At 42.4% G+C, this 27,748-nt stretch overlaps 1 protein-coding gene across 3 annotated transcripts in view; it reads left to right on the top strand.

The window, feature by feature from the left end:
* Positions 1-27,748, top strand: part of UBN2 (ubinuclein 2) — a 264,565-nt gene that overhangs the window by 119,917 nt on the left and 116,900 nt on the right. For all 3 annotated transcript variants that reach the window (XM_033935206.1, XM_033935205.1, XM_033935204.1), the window contains exons 5-7: positions 18,520-18,657; positions 24,499-24,608; positions 26,431-26,911. In XM_033935206.1, coding sequence (XP_033791097.1) covers positions 18,520-18,657; positions 24,499-24,608; positions 26,431-26,911 — 729 coding nt within the window. The remainder of the gene's footprint in view (positions 1-18,519; positions 18,658-24,498; positions 24,609-26,430; positions 26,912-27,748) is intronic.

Here is a 27,748-nt window from a genome sequence, read left to right as displayed (position 1 = left end):
TCATGAGCTCCTCTGAGTCCGGTATATTAGATGTGTCTTCTCTCGTGAAGACCGACGAGAAGAACGTGTTCAACCTCTCAGCTACCTCTTTATCCTCCTTAATCACTCCCTTCCTATCCCCAGCATTGTCTTGTGTAGATTTCTTTGGAGGCTTCCAATCCATCATGGGGTCTGCTGTGACATTAGAGTCACCCCCTATGATGTAGTGATAGCCCATAAAAGTACCTAAATGTGACAACAAAGTGGAGATAAATTTATGGCTATATTTGTTAGCAGTTTATACATTTCCCAAAACGATATGATGTCCCCAAATTTCTCTGGGCAAAAGGTTGTATCTGCTGTTTAGGTCTTGTAATTGTATACATGAAAATTGATTTTCTTATGAATTAATATGGCAAAGCCCCCCTTTGTCAGGAGTTGAATGCAGAAAAACTTTTTCACCCAGTCTCTCTGGAGTCTGGCATGTTCTGTTTTATTTAAATGAGTCTGTTGAATATAGGCTATGTCTGTTCCCTCCCTCTTAAGTATTTCAAGGTTTTTTTCTTTTAATTGGAGAATATATTTTTATCTACATTTAAAGTTACCATTTTTACATTAGCCATAATCAGAAATGAAATATATGATTTGTATGAATCTCATGTTCTTTTTCAGTAATGGGTTGGAGGGCTCTCCAGCATAATCCTCCGCCATGAGTATCACAGTGTAAACAAAAAAACACCTTCCAACCCAAGAACTCATCTATCTCAACTCGCTCATCTCTTATGTTTTCCTCCTCACTCACATCCCATCCTGCAATCTCTCCTCTTCCGCTCTTTAGGTTAGTCTACCCAACCCCTGGCAGCCAGTTTTCCGCTATTTTGCATATTAAACCATTATCACTATCCATTTAAGAACAGTGTAGGACAGCTGTAAAGATTAACCATAGAGTAAAGTTCACAAAAACTTTCCCATATTATCCAAAATGTCCAGCTGAAGAACAATCGGGAGAAAAACAGAAGAGCCCCCAACTTTTCATCACGATAAACACCAGAATGAGTATTAGCAAGTGTAATTTTTGATTCATGTACTGAACCCAAACACCATCTCATGCCTTACGATCAAGGTGATTCAATACTTATTTCATTGCAAACATGCTATTGCCATTTATAGGAGCTCTTCCATTTGATGGTAAGTTATTCACAAAAGCTTCCAGTTCCTTTGCAGTATCGATATATATATATCACCAATCTTGCTCTAGCCAGTTATTTCAGTGTGATTCTAATATTCCTTTTATAATGTTCATTACAGTATGGTGCCATAGCCCTTCGTTGAGCAGAAACCTGTGCTGAGAATTCTTGAAAAATTTGTATTCTACTCATAGAGCCATCAAATGGATCTTGTTGCTTCCTATATTTGGCCAATATATATATTTTTTAAAAATTTATATTCTTTTTACAAGTTGAGAAGACATCACTTGAAAGAAAATACAATAAATCTACTAAAGAAAAAAATCAAACATAATGTAATACATAAAATAACAATGAATATAGTCCACATTGGAGAGAAGAGATCAATCACATCCAAGTGAAATTGGATAAAGGAAACAAATCTAATCAAATTACAGAGCGCAGTTGGGATCAATTAAATGGCCCTATCAGCAATTTCGATGGTAGTCTCTGGAGTTTTTGAAATTGCTGCTTTACTTTCAAGAAAAAAATTGTAACTGATCAGGTTCATAAAAAATATAATTCAACCAACGAATAGAGGACAAGTGATAACAAGGGTTCTTGCTATTCTATACCGCTCTCAGAAACCTGTGATATTCAGGACACTTAAGTATCCAGACATAACTGGTACAGGTGCAAAGTATCTTTCATAAAAAATATAGCCTGATATGTAATGCAACATTTACAGGGGAAACGCAATTGAAAGGTTGCACCTAAATCAAGAACAGACTGACAGTAAACCAGGAATTTCTTACGCCTTGCTTGTGTCCATTTCAATACATCAGGAAAAATTTAAATTTTGAGTCCATAAAATTCAACATTCTCAATCCTATAGAATAGGCAAAGAATTGCTTCTTTATCTTGAAGAAAGACAAAAGTCACTAATAAAGTGGCTCTAGACATACTTTCTGTCTGTGATGACTCTTAACATTTTAGTAAGATCAAGTTCTTCGTCCACTTTATCTTTAGGAATATTTAGATAATGCAATTTTTGCAACGGTGGCATATTATTTTTTGAATATTTCAAAACTGAACCTAAGCATGAATGAAATAAATCACTAGAAGACTGAAATCTAGAGACAGGAAAATTTAAGAATCTCAAATTTAAATTTCTATTTGCATTTTATAGATTTTCAATTTTTCTAGTAAGTAGATTTTTGTCTTTCAGTTGCAAATTAGTAGACATCTTCATTTCCGTCACTGATTTTTCAACTTTGTCCATTCTAATGGATTGTTGTATTTTATTTTCAAAATTCTTAAATTTAACATTAGTATTTTGGATTGAGAAAATAAATTGTGAGCAAACCTTATGTAGATTTTCCACTGCACTCCAGAGAGCTTCCATGTCAATTACTGCTGGTCTAGACAGAGGGGCAGGGAGAGAAATCACCAGGGACTCCACCACAAAGATTGCCTCCTCCAACTGTAAAATAGGTCCCTCAATCTCTTCCATACTCCGTAGTGCTCGTCTTCCCACCGCTAGAGCCGACTGCAAAGAGATCAGCAAGTTACAGTTCCCATCTGAGGGTAATCAAGGAACTGAAAGGGGTTATAGCTGAATTGCTTCAACTAATAGCCAATCTGTTGATCAAATCGGACAGGATTCCAGAAGACTGGAAAGTGGCGAATGTTACGCCAATCTTCAAGAAAGATTCAAGGGGAGATCCAGGAAACTACAGGCCAGTGAGTCTGACCTTGGTACCGGGGAAGATGGTAGAGGCGCTGATAAAGGATCACATCGTTGACCACCTTGATGGACACAATCTGATGAGAACCAGCCAGCACGGCTTCAGCAAAGGAAGAGCTTGCTTGACGAACTTGCTGCACTTTTTTGAGGGAGTTAACAGGCAGATAGACAAAGGTGACCCAGTCGACATTGTATATCTGGATTTTCAGAAGGCGTCTGACAAGGTCCCGCATGAACGACTACTTCAAAAAATTGCAATCATGGGATTGAGGGTGAAATACACACATGGATCAAAAACTGGTTGGCAGATAGAAAGCAAAGAGTGGGGATAAATGGACAATACTCGGACTGGAAAAGCATCAACCAGTGGAGTGCCGCAGGGTTCGGTGCTTGGGCCTGTGCTCTTCAACATATTTATAAATGACCTGGAAATTGGAACGATGAGCGAGGTGACTAAATTTGCAGATCATACAAAGTTATTCAGAGTAGTAAAGATGCAGGAGGACTGCGAAGACCTGCAACATGACATAAACACGCTTGAGAAATGGGCCGAGACATGGTAAATGAAGTTTAACGTGGACAAGTGTAAAGTGATGCATGTTGGTAACAAAAATCTTGAACATGAATACAGGATGTCTGGTGCAGTACTCGGAGAGACAACCCAGGAAAGAGACTTGGGAGTACTGGTCGACAAGTCGATGAAGCCATCCGCGCAATGTGCGGCAGCGGCGAAAAGGGCAAATAGAATGCTTGGAGTGATTAAGAAGGGGATCACGAACATATCGGAAAAGGTTATCATGCCGCTATACGTGGCCATGGTACGCCCCCACCTGGAATACTGTGTCCAACACTGGTCCCCCTATCTAAAGAAGGATATAAAACTGCTCGAGAGGGTGCAGAGACGAGCAACAAAGCTGATAAAAGGTATGGAGAACTTGAGCTACGAAGAACGGCTTGGAAAACTGGGACTGTTCTCTCTTGAGAAGAGGAGACTACAAGGGGATATGATTGAGACTTTTAAAATAATAAAAGCAATCGACAAGATAGAGCAGGACAAAAAGTTATTTACGATGTCAAATGTGACTAGGACAAGAGGTCATGGACTGAAGCTGAGGTGGGACAAGCCCAGGACAAATGCCAGGAAGTTCTGCTTCATACAGCGGGTGGTAGACACCTGGAACGCTCTCCCGGTGGAGATTGCTGCGGAACCCACCATTCTAGGATTTAAGGGCAAGTTAGATGCACATCTCCTCGGAAGGCATATAGAGGGATACCAGTGACTACGTTTTCGCCAGGTCGCACCTGGCTGGGCCTCCGCGTGAGCGGATTACCGGACTTGATGGACCCAGGGTCTGATCCGGTGATGGCAGTTCTTATGTTCTTATGTACTACTCGAAAGAGAAGAGCAACTAAAATGGTTAAGGGAGGAATTGTCGTACAGTGAGAGATTAGAGAAACTTGGCCTCTTGTCCCTTGAAAAGAGGAGACTGAGAGGGGACATGATCGAGACCTTCAAGATAATGAAAGGAATAGACTTAGTAGATAAAGACAGGTTGTTCACCCTCTCCAAGGTAGGGAGAACGAGAGGGCACTCTCTAAAGTTAAAAGGGGATAGATTCCGTACAAACGTAAGGAAGTTCTTTTTCACCCAGAGAGTGGTGGAAAACTGGAATGCTCTTCCGGAGGCTGTCGTAGGGGAAAACGCCATCCAGGGATTCATGACAAAGTTAGACAAGTTCCTGTGTAACTAGAACGTACACAGGTAGGGCTGGTCTCAGTTAGGGCGCTGATCTTTGACCTGGGGGCCACCACGGGAGCGGACTGCTGGGCACGATGGACCACTGGTCTGACCCAGCAGTGACATGTTTTTATGATAAGATGATAGCTCCGGCGCTTCCTGTAAGGCTATAGGCGTCCCCAACATCGTCCTGGGATGCGGGGGATCTACAGGCCCCAATGGGCTAAGCGTGGTATCGCTTTCCAGGACCGAGGTCTGCCCTCCTCGGTCAGCAGAAATGCCTGCACCAACCAGGACAGCAAAGGCTGTTATCACTGTCTGGCGCGTTATTGAAGTGGAAGAGGAGGCAGGAAGAACACTCCTCTGCTTACCCCTGCGTTTTGGCATCCTCAAAAGTAACAGGCAACTTTGAAAATAGTTATAATTTGCTGGCAACATGCAGGAGCCACTCAAAACGCATCTCACTCCATCGCCATCTTGAACTCTGTCCCTTCTTTAACGGCATAATTTAAGAAATGAGCTTTGACTTTGGGACTTCTTATTGTTTTCCTGCCTTTGGCCTAATCTGTGCACTGTTTCTAAAATTATTTGCGCAACCAGCCCATGCAAATCCACTGCTTTTGAGAGCCAGCTTTTAAGGGTAGTATGTATTTCAGAGCCCTTGATCATTTGGGGGGATCCCAATGAAATGCAAGCTATTTCTCTATTGTCTTGGCTTTCACATGGTCTTATAGTCAATTCCAGAGTGCAAATTTGCTCTTCAAAATAGACTCTGTTCTCATGCTAGGCCAGGTCTCCTCTGCTCTCTGTAGACGAGTATTTTGTGTATTGATGTTATCTTTCAGCTCTTCAATAGAGGTGTGAATTTTAGTAAATTTCTCCTCCATTACTTTAGTCAAGGATCAAGTGAGTTTTTTCACTGCCACTTCTTGCAAGGTGAATACAGGCACGAATGGCTCTTCTGCTATTTTGTGATCCATTGTGTGAGTCTTGTCTCTCTCTGGCTTTGCTGGGTTTTCACTGGTATGTTGTCTCCAGGCCCGTGATGAAATTGGCCCCTCTGCTTCCCATTGATTAAGCAGATATTGAAGTAAAGTTCTGTTGCGAAAGGCGGTTATTAAATGTGATAAAGCATTTAGAGCTGATTTAGAGCAATGTGCCTTGGAGTTCAGCTCAAGCGCATCACTTGACACCCCCCCTCCCCCCGCCCCCAATGAATAGTTTTTCTAATCTGATGGCATCTTGTGAACAAGCTCATGCATAAATAGATGAACCACTCAGGTAGATTCTCAACATTGGACTCAAGACGAACATGTTTTGATTTTCCTAAAGCCAATCTCTGTAGCTTTGAAGAAAGACGAGAAAATGGCTGTCCATTGAAAATGGAGTCCATTGAAAAGAAACTTTTGTCAAAGAAAAATCTTGATAAATCGGTTGGAGATCAAAAGTTGGATATTTTGTATATGACTGCATTGTTAGAAAAATCTTGTTTGAAAGATTCAGTTGCTGGGTCTTTAGTACAATTTGTCATGGCTGCAGATTGGGATTGGTTGTGTGGTGGGGGCTTTTTGTTGTTTTTTTCAAAATTCAAAATGTAAGAGCTTTAAAAGAGATAATAAAAAAAAGAAAGAAAGAGAGAAGCCACTTCAAACAAAGAATATCTTAGTCCACATTATGGGGATCATAGACTGTAGCATCATTACCAAATTCCAAAGGAAAAAGATGGAAATTTAGGCAAAAGAAGCATATCAAAATAAATGATTAAACTCCTGTTATCTTCAACACTGAAAATATCTAGGAAACATTACTCTGAAGAACAGGCTTATCTTTAAGTAAATTCTCTAAATGTAATGGATCTAAAAAAACAAACATCACTTCCTTATTGTGGAACACATAGACAAACATGATTTAATGAGACAGAGTCGGCATGGGTTCAGCCGAGGGAGAACTTGCCTCACCAATTTGCTCGACTTCTTTGAAGGTGTGAATAAACATGTGGATAAAGGTGAGTCGGTTGATGCAGTGTATCTAGATTTTCAGAAAGCTTTTGATAAAGTTCCTCATGAGAGGCTCCTGAGAAAATTAAAGTCATAGGATAGGTGGCGAAGTTCATTTGTATATTAGGAATTGGTTATTGGATAGAAAGCAGAGAGTAGGATTAAATGGTATTTTTCTCAATGAAGGAGAGTAAAAGTGGAGTGCCGCAGGGGTCTGTACTTGTTGGTGCTATTTAACTTATTTATAAATGATGTGGAAATTGGAACGATGAATGAGTTGATTAAATTTGCAAATGTTCAAAGTTGTTAAAACTCATGTGGATTATGAAAAATTGTAAGCAGCCCTTAGGAAATTGGAAGACTGGGTGTCCCAAGTGACAGATGAAATTTAATGTGGACAAATGCAAAGTGATGCACATTGGGAATAATAACCCGAATCACAGTTACCAGATTCTAGGGTCTACCTTGGGGGGGTTAGCACCCAAGAAAAGGATCTGGGTGTCATCGTAGACAATATGATGAAGCTTTACGCCCAGTGTGTGGTGGCGGCAGCCAGAAAAGCAAACAGGATGCTAGGTATAATTTAAAAAGTGATGGTTAACAAGACTAAGAATGTTATAATGCCCCTGTATCGCTTTATGGTGCGACCTCATCTGGATTATTGCGTTCAATTACATTACATTAGGGACTTCTATTCCGCCTATACCTTGCAGTTCAACATTTCTGGTCTCCTTATTTCAAGAAAGATATAGTGGTGCTAGAAAAGGTTCAAAGAAGAGCAACCACGATGATAAAGAGGTTGGAACTCCTATCGTATGAGGAAAGACTAAAATGGTTAGGGCTCTTCAGCTTTGAAAAGAGATGGCTGACGGGAGATATGGCTGAGGAGAAGTCTATAAAATCCTGAGTGGAGTAGAACGGGTACAAGTGGACCGGTTTTTCACTCCGTCAAAAATTACAAAGACGGGGAAACTTGTTGAAGTTACAGGGAAATACTTTTAAAACCAATAGGAGGAGAAAATTTTTCATTCAGAGAATAGTTAAGCTCTGGAACGCATTGCCAGAGGTTGTGGTAAGAGCAGATAGTTTAGCTGGTTTTAAGAAAGGTTTGGACAATTTCCTGGAGGAAAAGTCCTTAGACATGGGGGAAGCCACTGTTTGCTCTGTATCGGTAGCATGGAATGTTGCTACTCCTTGGGTTTTGGCCAGGTACTTAATGACCTAGATTGGCCACTGTGATAACAGGCTACTGGGCTTGACGAACCATTGGTCTGACCCAGTAAGGCTGTTCTTATGTTCTAAAAATTTACATGAAAATGCAAAAAAAAAAAAACCCCCTAAAAAACCAACAACCCAAAACCTAGAACTTTAGTCTTTAAAATCAAAAAAGCCTTCCATCTCCTTTGTCAGGCCTGCAACATCAGAAAAAATAGTTTTTGCTATTGCTTGACCACAGAAGGGACTTCATCCATATCTCCACACCGGACAATTCTCTCCTGCTATGGTAGCTGCCTAGGTTTGTTTTGTTTTGATTTGATTTAAACAGAGGACCCAGATTTTCCTGAACATTTCGTTCATATCATTTCTGTTTTCTAATACAGATTTCTTGGGACCCCTGAGGAAGATGTTTTAATCAAAACACGGACCGTGTTTGGTCCTTACTTTCTACAGCATATGTGGTTTTGAACTGTTGCATGCAACTTCACAACATTTTATTGACTGAATAAAACGTCTGCATCATGTACATCTGTCCTGCAGTCTCCTTTTTGTTTTTGGTTTTACCGCATTCACTGCGGACCTGTTGAGTATTTTCTTGCGTGTTGACCACAAAAGGGAACATTCTTTTTAGAAATATACAATTTTAAGATCGCTCCCTTTCTGCCTCAGTTAAAAATGTCACTGGCAAAGTAGCTCAGGTAGAAATATATTCTATGAGGAGTCTAAGAACTGAGAAATATGTCTGGATTTGAAATCTGATCATACTGAACTGCTTAATCACTAACTTGAGTACCTCAAGGAACACAAAAAATATTAGCTAAAATAATAGCTTCCTCGAGAATACTGCAAAATATCTTTCAAATACATTTTGAAGAGTCTAAATAATGATGAGTTGAGTAATTGGAAAATTTAGGAGTCTCGGATTTCTAGTATGTGAAAGATTTTTGATTGCCTCTAGATTAAAATATTAAATTTTCTTTAGTACCAGATGTAACAGATGATTCAACTTAGAGGCCCAGATTCTCAAAACTTTGACGCCATTGTTAAACTGTTTTCCAACTGTTTAGCCTGCATGCATTTTAGCGGTGGATTATCAAAACGGCTTATCTCTGTCTTTATCGAGGTTTGTAGCAGTCTCTGACACTGACATGCAAATGTGCTCTTCAACATTGAAATAAGCACTCCGGTGGACTCTTAACAATTGCCAAGCCATTTTCTAAGAGTGGCGTCAGCTTTTGGCGACAAAAATCAGAGACTGGTCCAGGGGTGCTGATACAGTGACAGCACTGTTTAAAACCCTGGCATGGCAATGTTGGAAACTACTAGAAAGCCAACCAAACCCCCTTCTCCCCCCCTCCCCCCACAGCGGGAGAGATGCCCACTCTCTCCTGCCACAAATATCCCTCCCTGCAGCAGCGACCCCCCTCCCCAAACAGCAGGAGAGATGCCCACTCTCTCCTGCCACAAACAACCCCCCTTCAGCGGTGACCTTCCCCCCCCCCTGCAGTGGGAGAGATGCTCTCAGGGGCCTGGGGCTCTGATTAACCCAAGTTATTTAAGGTCCCTCCCATTGGAGGGTCTTAAACAACCTGGGCCAATCAGAGCCTCAGGCCCCTCCTTGGATGCACAAGGAAGGGGCCTAAGACTCTGATTGTCCTGGACGCCTAAGGCCCTTCCTATGGGGCATCCGGGCCAATCAGAGCATTAGGCCCCTTCCCTGTGCATCCAGGGCCTGAAGATTTGATTGGTCCAGGTTGTATAAGGCTCCTCCTATGAGAGGAGCCTTAACCTGTGCTAATCAGAGCCCCAGGCCCCTCCCCAGTACATCCCAGGATGCACCGGGGAGTGGAAGGCCCATTTTAAAGAGGCGGGTCAGCTGACTGCAGGGAGTGGGCATTTCTCCAGTCAGCCAACTGGTTCAAGAACCGCAAGCACCAGAGGTAGAAACAAAGTCAAACAGGCTGGAGTAAAATGTCAATCATGGTGCAGTTGAGCTTAGGGAGCCTCCCGTATCCTCTAGGCAGTTGAGAAAATCCTGGGCATCTGCCACAGTCTTATAGAAACAGGTGGTTCCATTATGTGTGACTCAGCTTCACGGGATATAACAGAGCAAAGTGGATCTTGCAGTCAAATAAGCGGGAACAAATAGGGCTAAACTGCCTCCACTGTTGGGCCACCCCCGAGGAATAGTCCTGGAAGCAGAGCACCTGACGGGACTGGTAAGTCAGCTGGTGGCCTCCCCAATGCGCTCGCAACACCGCCTCTTTATGGGCAAAGTTTAATACCCGCAAGATGATCGCCTGCGATTTCAGTTCCCTCCCGCCGCACACCAAGCCGGTGAGTGCGTTCCACCTTCAGGGGGCCCAACATCTCCGAGGGGGCCCAACTTCTCCGAAAGCTCCAGGGATTCTGGCAGCCAGCACTCAAAAAAAGGCACGAAGTTCCGGGTCAGACAAAGTGTCAGGAAGACCCATAAAGTGCAGGTTGTTTTGCCTGGTGAAATTCTCTAAGTTGTCCAGACGCTGCTCTAGCACCTCCAGCTTGCATCCCGAAGCAGTCTGACTCTCTTCCATGCTGCTGACTCGATCTTCCATGTCCTTCACCCGTGCTGGAACTGGGTGAGATCGTGACCCACAGCCTCCAGTTTGCCCTGCAGCGAGCCCTGTTTGGAATCCAGGGTGTGGAACTAAGCATCCAAAATAGAAGCAACTGCCGCGGTCAATTCGGTCGTAATAGTCGCCACCCATGCAGGCGCTGACTGACCAGCGGAGCTCGCATCCTGCGCCATTTTGGGCTCCTGCACGTGGCCCTGATCTTTTTCCTTTCGGAGGTTTTTGGAGGCAATCTAAAACCCTGAAGCACTGGCAAGACACACAAGCAAAGCACAGTAAGTGCCACAATCGTTGGAGCTCTGGGAGAAAGTCAAGTAGGTCGTAAGGATGGAATTAAGTGGGCTGGTGGCAGGAGAGGAAGCTAACCGCAACCTCCTTGAAGCATGGTGTCATGTGACCTCCCCTCTGGATCCTTACTTAAATATGTTAGTAGTATGGGTCCTTTTGAACATCAGTCCAGATTAGGGCAGGGTCAGATATATTTAGCTCTCCATTTTTTACTGTTTTGACTATAGGAAAAGTGATGTGGAAAGAAAAATATAATCTAGATGGGACCAGCTACCATGTGCCTGCAACATATGAGTGTAATCTTGCACTTCTGGATGCAACGGGCTCCATGGATCTATGACATCTGAAGTGCTGTAGAAATCAGCACTTTTCCTGAGTTTCCAGAGGTGCAATTGGAACATCTGACTTATCTATATTGGGGTCTGTGACGAGATTAAAGGCTCCCAGTAGGCCGCAATGATTCCATGTTTATATTTGTAAGATATAAGAAGTTGTATTGTATTGTTTCTTGATATCAAGCAAGTAAAGCAACAACCTGTTGCAGAAAGGAAAGCTATGCAGTGTTGGGTCCATAGTTTGTCAGTAATAAGCATTCCTTGTCCCACACCATCAGTCTCACCAGTAATCTAATCTAAATCTTGAATTTATATACTGTCATTTTCCCAAAAGAAGCTCAACTCAGTTCACATAAAAATAAAAAATCAAAGTGAAAGTAGTTAGATTAGAGAAAAAATAACTTATTAATGAAGACCCTCATCCAACATCTTAGAGAGAAGATAACTAATTTTCCTTATAGCAATTTTCTAAGAACTGTTAAAATAAGTGTTTTCAGTAAATACCGGCCAGTATTCAATTTCTCTAAAACCTGGATATTTGAAGGCAATGACTTCCTGATTAGAATCACCATCCCACCAGGACGAAGAGAAATGGACCTCTCCCACCTGTTGAGCTAGTTTAACATGTTGCTCATATGTCAGTTTGGTTTCCTGGAGGGATGCTACATATATTGTTTTTTTAGCAATTAAATGCTGTAAGAATTTTGGAACGCTTTATCAAAGAAGTAATTCCCCTAGGTTTCAACGATGTCCTTTGTTCTCGCTCCTGGGAGGCAGGTCACCCTAGTCGATCCTCTCTCCCATCTGCTATGTGACTATCTACTTGCCTTAGGATTGAGTCTCCCACTAGGATCACAGACTTTCCCTTCTTCAGTTTTCGCTCCGGTCGCAGTTCTGTGTCCTTGGAGTGCTTCGCTGCTTCTTCTTCTGGGCATCGACTAGACCTTTCCTCCCCTTCCTGCGGGATTCCTCTGTGGGTTTCTTCCTTGGAGTCATCATCCCCTTGTTCTCCCTTCCAGGTTGGTGTCTTCATCTTTCCTCTGATGTTCGTGTTCTTCCACCCTCCTCCTGTAGGCCTCCTCAATGAATTCCTCAAGTTCTCTGACTTCATTCTCAATGTGTCTCTCTCTCGTGAAGTCCTCCGCTGTCCTGAGTGGGTCTTCTGTGATATAGAGTCCTTCCAATTCTTGTATCCTGTCCTTCAGCTGCCTGATTTCCCTCTTCAAGCTTTTCAGCTCCTGACACTGACCGCATACATATGACTGCCTCCCCGAGGGGAGGTAGTCATACATGTGACAGTCTGTGCAGAACACTGGAAAGCTCATCTTCTGGATTCCCTCTGCTTCCATTGCTATCCGCTTCTTTGGAGTACTCTCTTTTATTTCACTGGTTCCTTTTTGCTTGTGTGAGTTTGCGTTCTCTTCTGTGCCTGTTTCTTGCTACTTCCCTATTCCCTAGTTATATGTTTTTCCCTGTATCCACTTCTAGTGTGCTGCGTTTGTCTAGTGTGGTGTTCTGTGTTGGTTGGATTTCCTAACTTTAGGATAGCAATTTGTGTCCTGCTGTTGTTACGTATGTATGTGCCCTCTGTGTCTGTTTTGTTTTTGCTTTTATGTACTTGGGTATTTAGATGTGTTATTTGTTGGCTTCCTTACCTTGTTGCCCTTCCTTGGTCTTTGGGTATGGTGAATCTGCCCTTCTTGAGGCCCTTCGCAAAGGCGCTCTCGCTAAGGCGAGCGCCTTTGCCACTCGCCTTCACCGCGCGCCATTGACTCCTCCCCTTTTATGGAGGAGTTCGGCTCCAGTGTGCTGCTGACGTCGGAGGGGTGGGTGGAGCTATCTCTCGCCTCTGCCCCTCTCTGTGTCCTGCCTGCCTCTCTCTTCTTTCTTCCACGTGCTGTTCTTCTGCTCCCTGCCTGCCTCTTGCTCCGCTCTCCTCAGCCGCCTCCCGACTCTCTCCGTCTGACTCCTCCGCTGTTCACCATACCAGTATCACTTTGCTACTCTGTCATCCACAGATACCAAGGCCATCATTTTCCCCATTTTCAGGCATCTTTAGTCAACTCTCCCAACTTTGTTGCAAATGGTCACAAATGTCTTCACTGCTGTTCAGAACATAGTACTACTGGTGTGTTTCCCACTGTCGGCCTCCATGAGCTTTCAGCATATGGGAACAGATGTCTTTAGTTAAAATTGATGTACATGAGTGATTTTCAAAAGTTTTTCATCTCATGGCACACTGAAGTTGCATCAAGGAGGGACTCGGCAGAAGGAAGGACTGTGCAGGCTTCTGAAGATTCATTCTGTCATGTGGCTGAGGCTCCTGAAGGTAAGATAGGCTTGAGACTGGAGAGATCCCTGCATAACTGGAGAGATCCTTACATGAGCGAGAGTGTCGGTCAGACATTCAACAGCTAAATTGCCTTTAAAAAGACCATCTTGAGGGGGCGCACATGAGCAGCACCAAAGATTGTGGTGTGGAGCTTTTGCTTAGCTCTTTCCCATCTTAAGTTTTCAAGCATCCTTCAGCATACCAAATATGACTCTAATAAAACACTCAAAATCAAGGCATTAAAAGGAAATCCAATCCAGCCTCTTCCTGCAAGTCACAAAAGGATACCACTGAGAAGGTCTACTTCAAACATTAAACAAGAATTTCTACAAGTTAAAGAAATGATTGCTGAAAATAAGGAATCTTTGTCAGATCTTAGAGGACACTAAATTTTAAGCAGCATGTATCATCGATCTGAGCTAGAGTTACAGTGGCATAAAATAGAATCAGTGAACACGACATGCAGACCCTCTCACGCATACAAAAATCCATGCAAACAATGGAACGCAAAATTGAAAATCTCAATCTCTCAAGGCAAAATTTTTGCATCCTAGGTCTATCTGAAAAAGCTGAATATTCATTGCCTATATTGTTTTCCCCACTGAACCTTGTAACTACTTGAACCTGTCAAGTTATTCTATCGATAAATCCAGATATCTTATACTTGTATTTCTATACCACAACATGTAATTTACTTAAATCGTTGTAATGTAATTCTCTCGGTAATGTCCTGATCTCTTTTAACTGTAATCCGCTTAGAACCGCAAGGCACAGGCGGAATAGAAATCACAAATGTAATGTAATGTAATGTAAAACTTCTCAACTTCAAATTACCCACTCATCTCGAGTTTGAGCGTGCTCATCAGTCTCCATCTTTCATCATTCAAAATGCAAAATGCCCTCATCCTATTGTGATTTAAATCTCTACAGTATCAACATACCTATCAAATTCTCCAAACTGCAAAAGCCAAAGCCCTGTTAAAGTATGAGGGTCATAACATTCTATTTGTTCCTGATCTGCATTAAAAATCTATTCAGTAGAGGAAACAATTTCTCACCATGAGACAGTAAAAAAAGATTTGGAGCCAGATTTGGCTAGTTCTTTTAAGCTACTAGGAAAATCATTCTTAATAATAATACAGAGTCTCGAAAGCTTTGCAATAATACTTAGAGCCAATTGGATTTTGAAGATGGACATTACATCTCACCATTCAGCTTCTTAAAAAAATTTCTAGTCGCTCTGGATTATTGCATCTACAGCACACATTTTGTTCAGCCCAGAAGAAAAATGCTAAGTTGTCATAGTCACATATGGACGGTATAAATAACTTATTAAATTCAAACCTTTTCAGATATTTTTATCTTAGAAATGTATTTTCAGGTATCTAAATTTGCTTTCCTTGTCATCAGCAGCAGATGAATCCAGAGACTAGTGGGATAACAGCCATCAACCAGCAGGTGGAGATAGAGCGCACTGAGTTGTTCTCAGGGTATATCTTGAATGCACAGCCTCCTGGCCAACCAATATACTCATCTCCAGCAGGCTGGCGGATGTGTTTCTCATAGCTCCTGGATTCTGTGAGTACTGGGACTACGGAATGTTCAAGCCAGGTTGGGCTTTTGGAATGGAGGGGTGTTCTAGCACATTGTGCCAGCTTTGGAGGTACAGTTGGGTGTCCTCCCCCCTCAGCGTCCCTATCTTACCCTCTTCAAGGTAACACCTGGGCCCTCCCAGGTCCCTTACCCGAACCAACAGAGTGCCTTCTAATCTAATCTAATCTAAACCTTAAGTTTATATACCGCATCATCTTCTGTAAGTTTATTCTTACCCACGAGGGATGCCGGAAGAGGTAAGGTAAAAGAGTGCTGGTCACCGGCCGTTTAAGCGGTAACAGGCTAATTAATTTTGTCAGGGGCTCCGGGTGTGTTGCAGTTCGGGGTTGCAAGAGCTCGATGCATGGCCTTTTCCGGGGACGTGAGAACCTAGTTTGGGGTAACCCGGCAGTGCCCTTCCCTCTTGGGGGGGGGGAGAGCACCAGCGGCAAGGATTTCCAAGGCCTTACTGCAGATGAGCCGAGGCCGTTTTTTCCTTCACTGCCTCACAACACTTTTGTTTTTCCTTGCCCGATAGCAGCTAGGGGTACGCTGCTTGCAGCAGTGGTGGCATTTGGTCGAACAGGTTGCTACTTTGGCGTGGTCTGGTGAGACAAGCTTGGGTCTGCAAGGGTATGGGATGCCTTAAGGCCCATAGGTCATGGGGGTCCCAGTCGCCTTTCAGCTCGGTACAAGTAAACGTTTTTTACTTGCTTCTGGTTGCGTTTAGAATCGGTAGGAGCGTGGTCTTTGGTGACCTACACTCCTTCTGCTAGTCGGTCACCAGCAGCTTGTGGGCGGTAGTTCCCTTTGCTTGTCGGGTCCTCCAAGGGAGGGCGGCTGGTCCACTTGGGATGACTTCGGCCAGGTGCTGTTGGTGGCCGCTAAAGGGACCGTGAGTTGTATTACTTTCTGGCCGGAGCTGCCTTTCGACAGGGAGATGTAGGCAGTTCTTTGTTGGTACAGGACTGCCTGCAGGATAAGCTTGGCAGTAGCTACTGGCGTCAGGTTTCTGAATCAGAGAGGATGCTTGGGTCTCAGAGTAGACGTATTCCTGTGGCTTAGGCCTCAGACAAGGAGTGTTCTGGGGCTTAGGCCTCAGACGAGGAGTGTTCCGGGGGCTTAGGCCTCAGACGAGGAGTGTTCCGGGGGCTTAGGCCTCAGACGAGGAGTGTTCCGGGGGCTTAGGCCTCAGACGAGGAGTGTTCCGGGGGCTTAGGCCTCAGACGAGGAGTGTTCCGGGGGCTTAGGCCTCAGACGAGGAGTGTTCCGGGGGCTTAGGCCTCAGACGAGGAGTGTTCCAGGGGCTTAGGCCTCAGACGAGGAGTGTTCCGGGGGCTTAGGCCTCAGACGAGGAGTGTTCCGGGGGCTTAGGCCTCAGACGAGGAGTGTTTCGGGGGCTTAGGCCTCAGACGAGGAGTGTTCCGGGGGCTTCGGACACACTCGAGGGGTGTTCCTGGGGCTTAGCCTCTGAATGTGGGATACATACCCTCTGGAGTTTTGTATCTCCTTGGACATGTGCTGCAGGGCAGGATTGGGGAGACATGGAATTGCACATTCCCTGGGTTATTTCCCTCCCTAGGTTTGGATTGCTTTGGTACATCCCACTAGTCTCTGGATTCATCTGCTGCTGATGACGAGGAAGGAAAAATTATGTCCTACCTGTTAATTTTCTTTCTTTTAGTCACAGCAGATGAATCCAGAGCCCCATCCGGTTGCGGGGTTTTTCACTCGCAGGCACGGTTTGGACATGCCTTGTGGGCTGGAATTGCATTCTCAGTTTTAGAGCATCAGTGATTTGGGTAGCGCATATGTGGACAGGAGTTACTTATGTTCCTTATGTCTCTTAGGTTTCATTCCTTTTCTGTGTGTTATTGCAGCTGCTTTGAGAAAACTTGTACTGGTTGGCCAGGAGGCTGTGCATCTAAGATATTCCCTGAGAACAACTCAGTGTGCTCTATCTCCACCTACTGTTGATGGCTGTTATCCCTCTAGTCTCTGGATTCATGTGCTGTGACTAAAGGAAAGAAAATTAACAGGTAGGACATAATTTTCCCTTACTATTCCATTTTATATACAGGCAGTCCCCGAGTTACAAACACCCAACTTAAAGTACGACTCATACTTAAGAACGCGGTTGCGGCTTCATTTGATTTCACTGAGCAGTATTTCCAGTGCCATATATTCCTACATTTCTCCTGTAGCAGATTCAGGAATGATCCATGGCCACAATAAGAACAGTGTGCATACCTTACAGGGAGCACTGGTAGGAACAGTTGACCCTTTTGTCAGCTAGGAGCAGAGGTAAGCAGCAAGAATCTTAAAATCTACAAGTTCTGAGTTATATACAAATCCAACATAAGAACAGCTTTAAAAATGCAACTCGTTTTTAATCCAGGGACTGCCTGTACTTAAATAATTTTAAGTACTGATTAATTTGTTTTTACCTCTTCTTTGTTCCAGTCATCTTTTTATTTTTTTAGATTGAGTATTGATTTATTTTTATTTTGGTCCTCTTAATTTATTTTTAGTTCATTATGCTCACTTATTCTAGTCTGAATTTGCCAATTTTTGCTGGTTGGGGGGGGTCAGTCTCTGGTGATATGTCGGGGAAGGCTGTCATCGGGGAGGGGGCACTTTTTTTAAAAAAAAAATGGGACAGATATTTAAAAAAAAAGGTTTCCTGCTCCGAACAGCCGAGTGGCAAGAGGCTGCTTTGGGTCTTCCCCTGCCTCTCAAATATTCAGGCTTCCCCTGCTGGCTCTGCGCATGTGTGTGAGTCACTCTCACAGTGATCAATTGGATAGGAGAGATGGATATTATGTCGAACCTCTGCGCCAATCATTTGCATGCAAAATTTTTTGTGTATCAGTAGCTCTTTCAGAATCAGTCAAAAATCGGATCAGAGCAGACCCGAGCAGTCTTGCCAAGCCTGTTTAGTGCATCTGGCCCCATGTGACCCCTTTTTACCTCTTAATTGTTTTCACACTTTCACTTCTCTCTTTTTCACTTGTAAATTACAATTTGCTATGCCAACAGTAGAGCTGCAGCAGTCACAGAGAAGAGGTGATAAACCATGCTTTTCAAAATATAGATTAACAAATCAGAAAGCAATTGCATCCCCATGAAACTAATCAGAAACTTAAAACACCTGTAATCCTGATTGAGTAATTAATTCCCAAGTTGTGCCCGTCTTGCAGCTCTTCACTCTACTGGTCAGTTCTATTCACTGAATAGTCTGATATCTAAAGTTATAGACATTTTAAAATAGTCTTATTATTTAGATATAGAATTTGTTAGCTCTGTAGGTTTTGTTTCAGTTTATTTGCAAAAATTGACTAACATAGACTGGTGCTTTCTGAGCAGTTAGTTATTGCATATTTGCCAGTTTGATACAGGGATTTATTGAACTAATTTCAAATGTTTGAATGTATATTCAAGTAAATAGGGTGCCTCTAGTTTTTATTGTTCTTTAAATGCTTTGACTAAATTCTTTTTCTACTTCACCTTCTAGTATGATGAATTGGTTCCTGCCTCTCTGACAACAAAATATGGAGGGTTTTACATCAACACGGGAACGCTACAGTTTCGTCAAGCATCTGACTCAGAGGATGAAGATTTTGCAGGGAGCAAAAAGCACAAATCAGCCAAAGTGAGCAGGTTTAGAAATTATGGAGAACAAGAAAATGCACTGTTGTGGGTTATATGGTTTGAATTTATTTATATGATTATAAATGGATGATGCACTGTTTTGTGGTAGTTCTAGGCTCTGTTCTTGGCTAAAGTTTGTTTCTCAATTACCGTATTTTTCGCACCATAAGACACACCCACCTGTAGAGGAGGAAAAACCAAGAAAAAAAATTTTGAACCAAATGGTGTGCCCTATACTCTGTCTCCCCTCTGGTGGTCTAGTGGTAGGCCAGTACAGGGCACGTGTAATGGTAGACATGCGTAGTGGCAGCCAGCCCGCCCCCCCATCCCCCCCCATACCTTTTTAAATCATCCCCCTCCCAGTATTTTTAGATCAATCATCCTCCCCAGTACTTTTAGATAATCCCCCCAGTACTTTAAGATCAATCATCCCCTCCCAGTACTTTAAGATCATTCCACCCAGTATGTTTAAATCATGCCCCCATACCTGGTGATCCAACGTATATCCCTCCCTCGCTAGCGGCGCACAGGTCAGGAGCGCGAACGTCAGGCAGCAAGCTTCCCACGCTCCCGCTTGGGCCCGTGCTGTTTTCTAAATGGTTTCGTCAGTTCTCGTGGCCAGTAGGAGAAAGAAGGTAGTGATGCCCCTGTATAAGACTCTGTTCAGACCTCATTTAGACTATTGTGTATATAAATAGGATGGTGTCAGTCCTGAGGAAGGCTACTAAAGTGGTCGCTGGTATGGGGATAGACTTAAAAATCTCTAATGTATACTTTTGAGGAAAGGCAGGGGGGGGGGAGGTATGAAAGAGACGTTTAAATGAAGCTCTGGAATGAGGGTGGATAGATTCAGAATTAACAGCTGAAAATACTTTTTCACGGGAAGGGTGGTGAATACTTGGAACGGCCTCCTGGTGGAGGTGCTGGAGACAGATAGTATTTCTGAATTTAAAATAGCTTGGGACAAATACATTGGATTTCTAATGGAGAGGAGGGGACAGTAGATGGTCATATGGTCTTTATATGCCTCAGCCTTTTTTCAATGAGGGATTACGTGGATCAGGCGGAGGCTCTGCTTGTGTGTATGTGTGTAAAGAAATATATCAAATGTTCACTGTCCATGCTTATATCATGGTATGTATTGTTTGCAATTAAATTTGTTTTAGTATTAATGTGTGTTATTTATTATATAGGGTGCCCACAAAAATACTCCTTGATTTTAAATGGTTACAAAACCAAAATTTCTTGGAATATTCTTTCACCTTTGAGACTACAGTTATATCAACTCATAGTTTCATATAGTATCTATTGATTACATACACTTGATGTGTGCCCCACCTGTTATTTAGCAAACATCAATGTTATAATTGAGCTTGGACTAGACTCTATGAAGCATATCCGGTTTGATTACGTTTATAGCTTCAGTGATGCGTTCCTGCAGATCATCCATATTTGCGGGTAGTGGAGGAACATACACTCTGTCTTTCACATACCCCCCCATAGGAAAAAGTCACAAACAGTAATGTCTGGTGATCTCGGGGGCCACTTGAGGAACACCTGGTCATTTTGTCACGTTGCATTATCTGAAGGTTGTAACTTCTGCACCAATTGCAGCTTATAAGGGTAAAAGTGCAAGCGATTGCGTAAGATCTTGCTAACCGTGCTTTTTGGGACTTGTAGGTGCTGTCATCTTATATTCCAATAAGTTTTGATTTTGTAACCATTAAATCAAGGAGTGTTTTTGTGGGCACCCTGTATTACTATTATTGAATCAAAGTATATTTATATTAATGTATTTAAAAAGATTTTTTTGTGTGAAGTGCTCAGACCCGCAACATATGGATTTAGTATACAACCAAACCGAAGTTGCCGCTGGGACCATCATAGCATATCACTGTCTCGACTGGCATAACTTTGATCAAAATCAACAAAACAATAAATTAATAACGTGTAAAACAAAACTTACCTGTGATTATCTTGGCGGTCCGCTGGTCTGATGTGTGTAGGCGGCAACTGTGGTTGTGAACTTAGTGTGGTGAAATGATTCCTAAAGCCAAATGTACAGTCAACCCTCCTGACTCGAGTTTGTGTCCTTCATCAGGAGGGGATACTACAAAACAATAATCAAAAATAATGTTCATGACTAATGTTGCTGACCAAGTCATTCAAACCTTATAACTCATATGAATATAAAAAACCTAAAATGTGAACCATCATACCTGAATGTGGCTGCAATTACCAGGCGAGCTGGCAAGGCGTGGACTGGGAAGGCGCATGCGTTTGCTAGCATTTGATCCCTGACTCTTATAGAACTCTACACGCTGACATAATTATGAACTGACAGAAGAGACTGGAAGAGCCACAGCTGGAACCAGTCAAATTCAGCATTAAGTCCCTGGGATATTAAAGTGTGCCATTTAAATATGAATCTATGTTCCTTTACTAATAGGAATTTAGACAAAACACCCAAATTGCAAGCTTGAAACTAAACAGTGTATTTAAGGTCAACCAAAGAAGTACTATACTAACTCCAATGTGCAACCAGCGGAGCTAGCAAGCGGTTTCTGCGGATATTGCTAACATGTTCTGCAATGCAAATCTTGATTTTTCTAATAGTATAACTGATGTAATATTTGTCACAAGGGCATGATATACAATACACAACAGCTTCAGATTCACAGGTGGTGTTAGTTCTTAACATGAATTGATGACCATGCATCTGAGGAATGTCTAAACACTTTTTCTGAGCACGTAACTGCAATATACAATGTCCCCATGCTTGATGTTCTTGGCCTGTCTTGGAGAATCAATCAAAACCCCTATGGTGTAAAATTTCACCCAAATTACAATTACAAGAAAAAGCAAATTTAGGGGCATTAGTTAAGTTCTGATGGACCTTCAAGAAGGGCCAATGTTTTTTAACAATTTGTTGAATTTGACCACTATTAATAAGGTAGAATGCATGTTGGGGATTTGTTTTGCTTTGAAGGTACTGAATGCATAAGCCATTCGCAATGGCAATATTTTGCTCTTTTCCAAGTCCTTCTGACAGTTCATCTGGGATATCCTTTCTGTATAAACTTGTCATACAATAATAGAGCTTGAGAATTAAAGTCCCTATCATTTGAACAAATCCTTCTAAGATATAAAAACTGACCTACTGGCATACTGTTCATGAGTGGTTTGGGGTGAAAACTTTGATATTGGAGAACTGAATACAATCGATGATTTTCGATGTAGAGAGGTGCATATTCTTTGACCTTCTTTAGAAACCAATATATCCAAAAATGTTATTTTGTTTTTATCTGTCACACTCAAGAAATGAATGCTCTGATAACATCAAAGAGGATGACATCATGGTATCAACTGATGTCACCGCATTATATACTAATGTTCCTCAATCGGTTTCCATTACATTAGTACAGGAACAGCTCAGCTCAGTCTTACAAATTTATCTATAACTAAATAAAAAATGGTTAGTGACTTAATTGAGTTGGTGGTACAGTATAACTATTTTCAATTTGTGGATAAGTTTTATATACAAACCAAGGATGTAGCCATGGGAGCTACAGTGGCCCCCACTATAACCTGCCTATGTATGTCAAGATTTGAATAGATCTCATTTTGGACAGGTTCAATTATGGAGAAGATTTATTGACGACATGTTTTTTATATGGAGCTGTGCAGAGGAACAATTATAAGCCTTTTTGGCTGAATTAAATACATATGATAATCAGTTAATACTTGTAAAAAAATGAATTGAATCCCTAATGTAATATACAGTAATTAGTGTTTAAGCCCGTTACATTAACGGGTGCTAGAATAGATGTATCTTTCTCTCTCTCTCTCTCTCTCTCTCTCTCTCTCTCTCTCTCTCTCTCTCTCTCTCCTTGGCTGCTTTCTGTCCGTCTTTCTTTCTTTCTGTCTCTTTTTCCTCCGCTGTCCACCACCACCCCTTGCCAGCTCCCCCTGTCCAGCAGTAGCCCTTCTTGCTTCCTTTTATGTCCCCCGTGTCCAGCAGCACCTCTTCCGTGCTCCCCCTGTTCCTCTTCCCTGCTCCCCGGTCCATCAGCGCCCCTTACCTGCTCCCCCTGTCCAGCATGTTCGTTTGCAGCCTCTTTCCTGTTCCCTCGTCCATCAACACCTCTTCCGTGATCCCCCTGTCCCTCTTCCCTGCTCCCCGGCCCATCAGCACCTCTTTCGTGCTCCCCCTGTCCCTCTTTCCTGTTCCCCCGTCCATCAGCACCTCTTCCGTGCTCCCCCTGTCCCTCTTCCCTGCTCCCCGACCCATCAGCGCCCCTTACCTGCTCACCCTGTCCAGCATGTTTGTTTGCAGCCTGGTGAGGATAGCGGCCAGCTGTAGCGAACCTCGCAGGCCACTATGCACCTCAGTAGCAAGTTCCTTCTGACGCGTCAGAGGAAACGTGCTACTGAGGTGCTGAGCGGCCTGCGAAGTTTGTTACAGGTGGCCGCTATTCTCACCAGGCTCCTTTGAAGAGCGGCATCGGCAGATGTACTGGGCGGCGATGATGCGGCTCTGGCGCCACTGGGAGAGAGCTTGCCTGCAGCTTCCTCCAGCAGCAGCGGTTGGTGAGTGAGGGCGGGAGGAGGGGAGTAGCCAGAGTGTTCCCTGCCGCCGGGTTCTAAAATGGAACACGGTCACGGATCACACACCATGGCGGCAGGGAACACGAAACCCTTAGGGTTTTATTATATAGGATGTATTTATTATATTACAATATTGTTTTCATTCTGTACCTCAGTTTGTTAATTGTTTTCTGTTATGGCACTAAGTTCTTAAATTTAAGTGTGGCATAAAATAATAAAATGCATGAAAAATAACATTCATTTGAGATGCCCCTCTTTCCTAAATTAAGAACAATAGGCTTGAACAATATTCTTTTACAAGGTGCTATTAATTATTCACCCAAGGTGATGTTGTAGATCACCCTTTATACCTTGTAACTAAGGCGTATCAATCAGTCTATATGGCCCTCAGAGATGCCACCCAGGGATCAATGTGATCATATCCCTTGGCTTCACACACCCTATCGTCATCGGGTCAATATCAAATGTGAAAATGATATAAGCTTTTTTTTCTTTTTGCTTTTTACTTTTACTTATTTTACTCGTGTGTGTTAAACTCTCTTTGCTAATTTTAAAACAATAAATATGGCTAATGAGTTTAAGGTCGATACTTAGCTTCACCGGGATGGTTAGTAGCTGTTGGTAAGGGATACATATGCCAACATGTTTCACCCCTAAAAAGGGGGTTTCTTCAGGGCTACTATCCCTTTTGTGTTAATTTTACACGGCTGGCCACCCGATCTAAGTTTCACTAAGTATCGACCTTAAACTCATTAGCCATATTTATTGTTTTAAAATTAGCAAAGAGAGTTTAACACACACGAGTAAAATAAGTAAAAGTAAAAAGCAAAAAGAAAAAAAAGCTTATCATTTTCACATTTGATATTGACCCGATGACGATAGGGTGTGTGAAGCCAAGGGATATGATCACATTGATCCCTGGGTGGCATCTCTGAGGGCCATATAGACTGATCGATACGCCTTAGTTACAAGGTATAAAGGGTGATCTACAACATCACCTCTTTCCTAAATGACATAGAGATTTTAAAACATATTCTGAGGAGTAGTTTTTGGGTTTTTTTAATCCACATGAACATAATGGGAAAACCCCTTCAAACAGCCAGTATAATACTTAAGTATGAGAAAAGGTTCACTGATAACAAAAAGTAAAATGTATCATTTTATCTATTTTGTGCTTTTTTTGGGGACCTGGGTTTTGGATATGTTTTGATCTGGGTTTCTGTATTTTTCATAGGTATCCAAATTAAAAGAAGAAGAACGTGCAATGAAGAAGAGAAAACGGAAAGAAGAAGGAGCAGAGAAAGAGAAAAAGCCTCGGAAAATGAAAGTCCCCAAACAGCTAGGGTAACTAATAGTGTAAAAAGTGTTTGGCAATACTTATAGAATTGTTAGTATGCCTTCTTCATCAGCATATATAGCACCTATGTATAGAAAACAGTGAAGACAGGCACAGGTAGGTATTATATTTTCACATGTAGGTGAAATCCAAAGAACCTGGTACAGGCACTATCAAGTGCACTGTCACGTTAAATCTTTAGACAGTACCCATACTGCTCTCATGCTGCTATCTTCCCGCCCGATGTCAGCTCATGGGACCATCAGTTCATTGTTTTCTGCAGAGCTGCAAAGCTGTCTCTTCAGTGTTTTCCTCAATGTGTCAAATTTTTTCAGTTTTTAGGTGCTTTCCTTTCATTTTTCTCTTTTTTTTTTTTTTTTAAATCATAATTTTCCTTTTTATTTGTGTTTCTTCATTTTTACTGACTCTGGCTCCGTTTTTCTTAGTTTTTTTGTTTTTGGCTTTCTGGATCCTCTTGAGCTTTTTTTTTTTTTTTTTCTCTCCCCCCCCCAACAGCATCCACTCCCCACCATTGGCACAAAACAGGGCCAGCCTCCCCTCCCCTGGTGGTCTATGGTCCTAACTGGGATAGCAGTAATCCTCGGTCACTCCTGCCATCTCCACTGTCAAAATGTCTGCTGAGATGGCAGGCAGGGGAAGAGCAACGGGAGTTGCTCCTGCCCCAATTAGGTCACTAGACCACCAAAGCTCTTAAGGTAGGCTCAGGGAGGACATATGGGTTGTGGAATTTAGGCAGCAGTTTTATTTGGGGATGGGGTTGTTTCAGCTTCAACTGAAAATGCCATCAGCATTTTCGGTCAAAATAGGGCCAAATCAGAATGAAACAAAATAAAAATTGGGTCAGCCTCTGCTTAGAATACACTGTTGGATGATGTCAACCAGTTCTATAATTGACTTTTCTCCTGTTTTCTGCAAACACCTATTAAAGGTGAATAACTTCATTCTCTAGGTTTGTTACATTTTGTAAATAATATCTATAGAGTAAAACCTTGGTTTGTGAGCATAATTAGTTCCAGAAGCATGCTTGTAATCTAAAGCACTTGTATATCAAAGCGAATTTCCCCATAGGAAATAATGGAAACTCAGATGATTTGTTACACAACCCAAAAACTTGAAATACAAAATACTATACGTACTTGTATTGCAAGACCTCACTCATATAGAACAGTCACTACACTCCCGCAGCGTCAGAGAAAGAAGAACCATCGGCTCAGTTGTGATGATGTGATGTGTGTATACTGTATGTACTCGTATTGCAAGACTTTGTTCATTTAGAACAGTCGCTACACTCTCACAGCGTCAGAGAGAGAAGAACTATCGGCTCAGTTATGATGATGTGATGCGTGTATACTGTATGTACTCGTATTGCAAAACTTTGCTTGTTTAGAACAGTCACTACACTCTTGCGGTGTCAGAGGAAGAAGAGCCATCGGCTCAGTTGTGATGTGTGTATACTGTAAGTACTTGTATTGCAAGACATTGCTTGTATATCAAGTTAAAATTTAACCAAATGTTTTGCTTGTCTTGCAAACCAAGTTACTTGCGATCCAAAGTTTTACTGTATATTTAAATCTTTCACCACATCACTACACTGTTTTGCTCTTATTTTATTGGCCACTAAGCAAGCAGCAAGTTGAACCAAATAGCATGTACAGGAATATATGTTAGCCAAAAACATAGATTGGGAATGTCTTTGCAATAATTGACCTGCATATGAGAAAAAAGAGGGTTTTTCTTAAAGATCTTCAAGAACTTTTGTTAGTGAGCACATCATGTTTTGTGTTAATAGACTGAAGTCTTTCTTTGCAGAGTTATGGCCTTTAACTTGCACAAATCGGAAAAGAAGAAGAAGAAGCTGTACAAGGATTCACTGTCTCTTGCAGCCATGATCAGGAAATTTCAGAAAGAAAAGGAAGCCTTGAAGAAAAAAGAAAGCAGCCAAAACCCTCCACTTGTGACTGTGATCACTTCTTCACAGAAGCCCCCCTCAGCCCCTGGAAATGACATGCCTGACTTGAATCTTGACCCTGATCCAGTTCTTTCCATCTTTGGGAGCACCAGTGAGCGAGAGTTGTTTCAGGAGGCTGAAAATGCTTTAGAGATGCTAGGTGATATTGACTTTGATCGGTTGTTGGATGCTTCAAATGGCAGTCCTCTTTCAGAGCCAGGAGAGAATGGCAATGCTACACAGCCAAGTAGCATATCTCAGGTCCTGTCTCCTAAGCAAGTCCCTGCACTCCCAGAAGGTTTGCCCCAATCCTTGGAACAGCGTGTTGGGGATCTCCGAACTGTAAGTATCACTGAAAGATGAGGAAACTTTCCAATACATTATTTGGTTTGTACATATTTTGACACAAGCTAAACCAAAACTACTTCATATGGTTCAGTGGTAGCATTATGTTACCTATGTGCATCTTATCTTTGACAGTGGTCCACTTTGGTTTTTGGGGAGTTAACTAAACATCTATTTCAGAGTTAGCTTTAGTTGTAACATGTGAATTCATGAGAATAGATATGGTGATCTTTGTGATATTAAAATTTCACAAGTGAACTGTAATATTATTTCCTTGAAGGGACATAAACATCCTTATTGGCCCAAATGTTAGTATGATTTCATGGTGAATATCAGTTACCAGTTTGTTGGTGATAATATGAATCCCATATATTTGAGGTACTTGTTTTCTAGAGGTACTGCAGTGTCACTCACTGGCAACTTTATTTCCTATGGGAGACTCAGAGGTTAAAACAAATTGCATTGCAAAATATAGGACACTAGATTTCTTGAAGTTTTATTCCTGTACTAAAATTTACTATACTAAGGGCTAGGTTCACTAAGCAAACCAATCGGGTACCAATCGGTTTGTGACTCTATTTCCCTCCGACCCGATTCACTAACCTCTGTCCCAATCATACTCCGATCCGCGCATGCAAATGAGGGGGGACGGCATTGAAATGATGGCAGGCAACAATTCACAAACAAAAACCCTGCAACACCGACTGGGCTGGCCGATCACAAACAAGCGACTGCTGGGGACCAGTCGTTCACTGCTTTCAGACTGCCATCTCCCGCTCTGCCTGCTGTCTACCTTGACTTTCCAGCTTTCTGCCCCTGACTCTCATAGAAACA

The sequence above is a fragment of the Geotrypetes seraphini genome, chromosome 2 (genome assembly GCF_902459505.1).
Source record: "Geotrypetes seraphini chromosome 2, aGeoSer1.1, whole genome shotgun sequence".
NCBI classification, from domain to species: Eukaryota; Metazoa; Chordata; class Amphibia; order Gymnophiona; family Dermophiidae; genus Geotrypetes; species Geotrypetes seraphini.
Note: the sequence above shows the minus strand (reverse complement) of the source record. Positions and strands in the feature narration are given on the sequence as shown.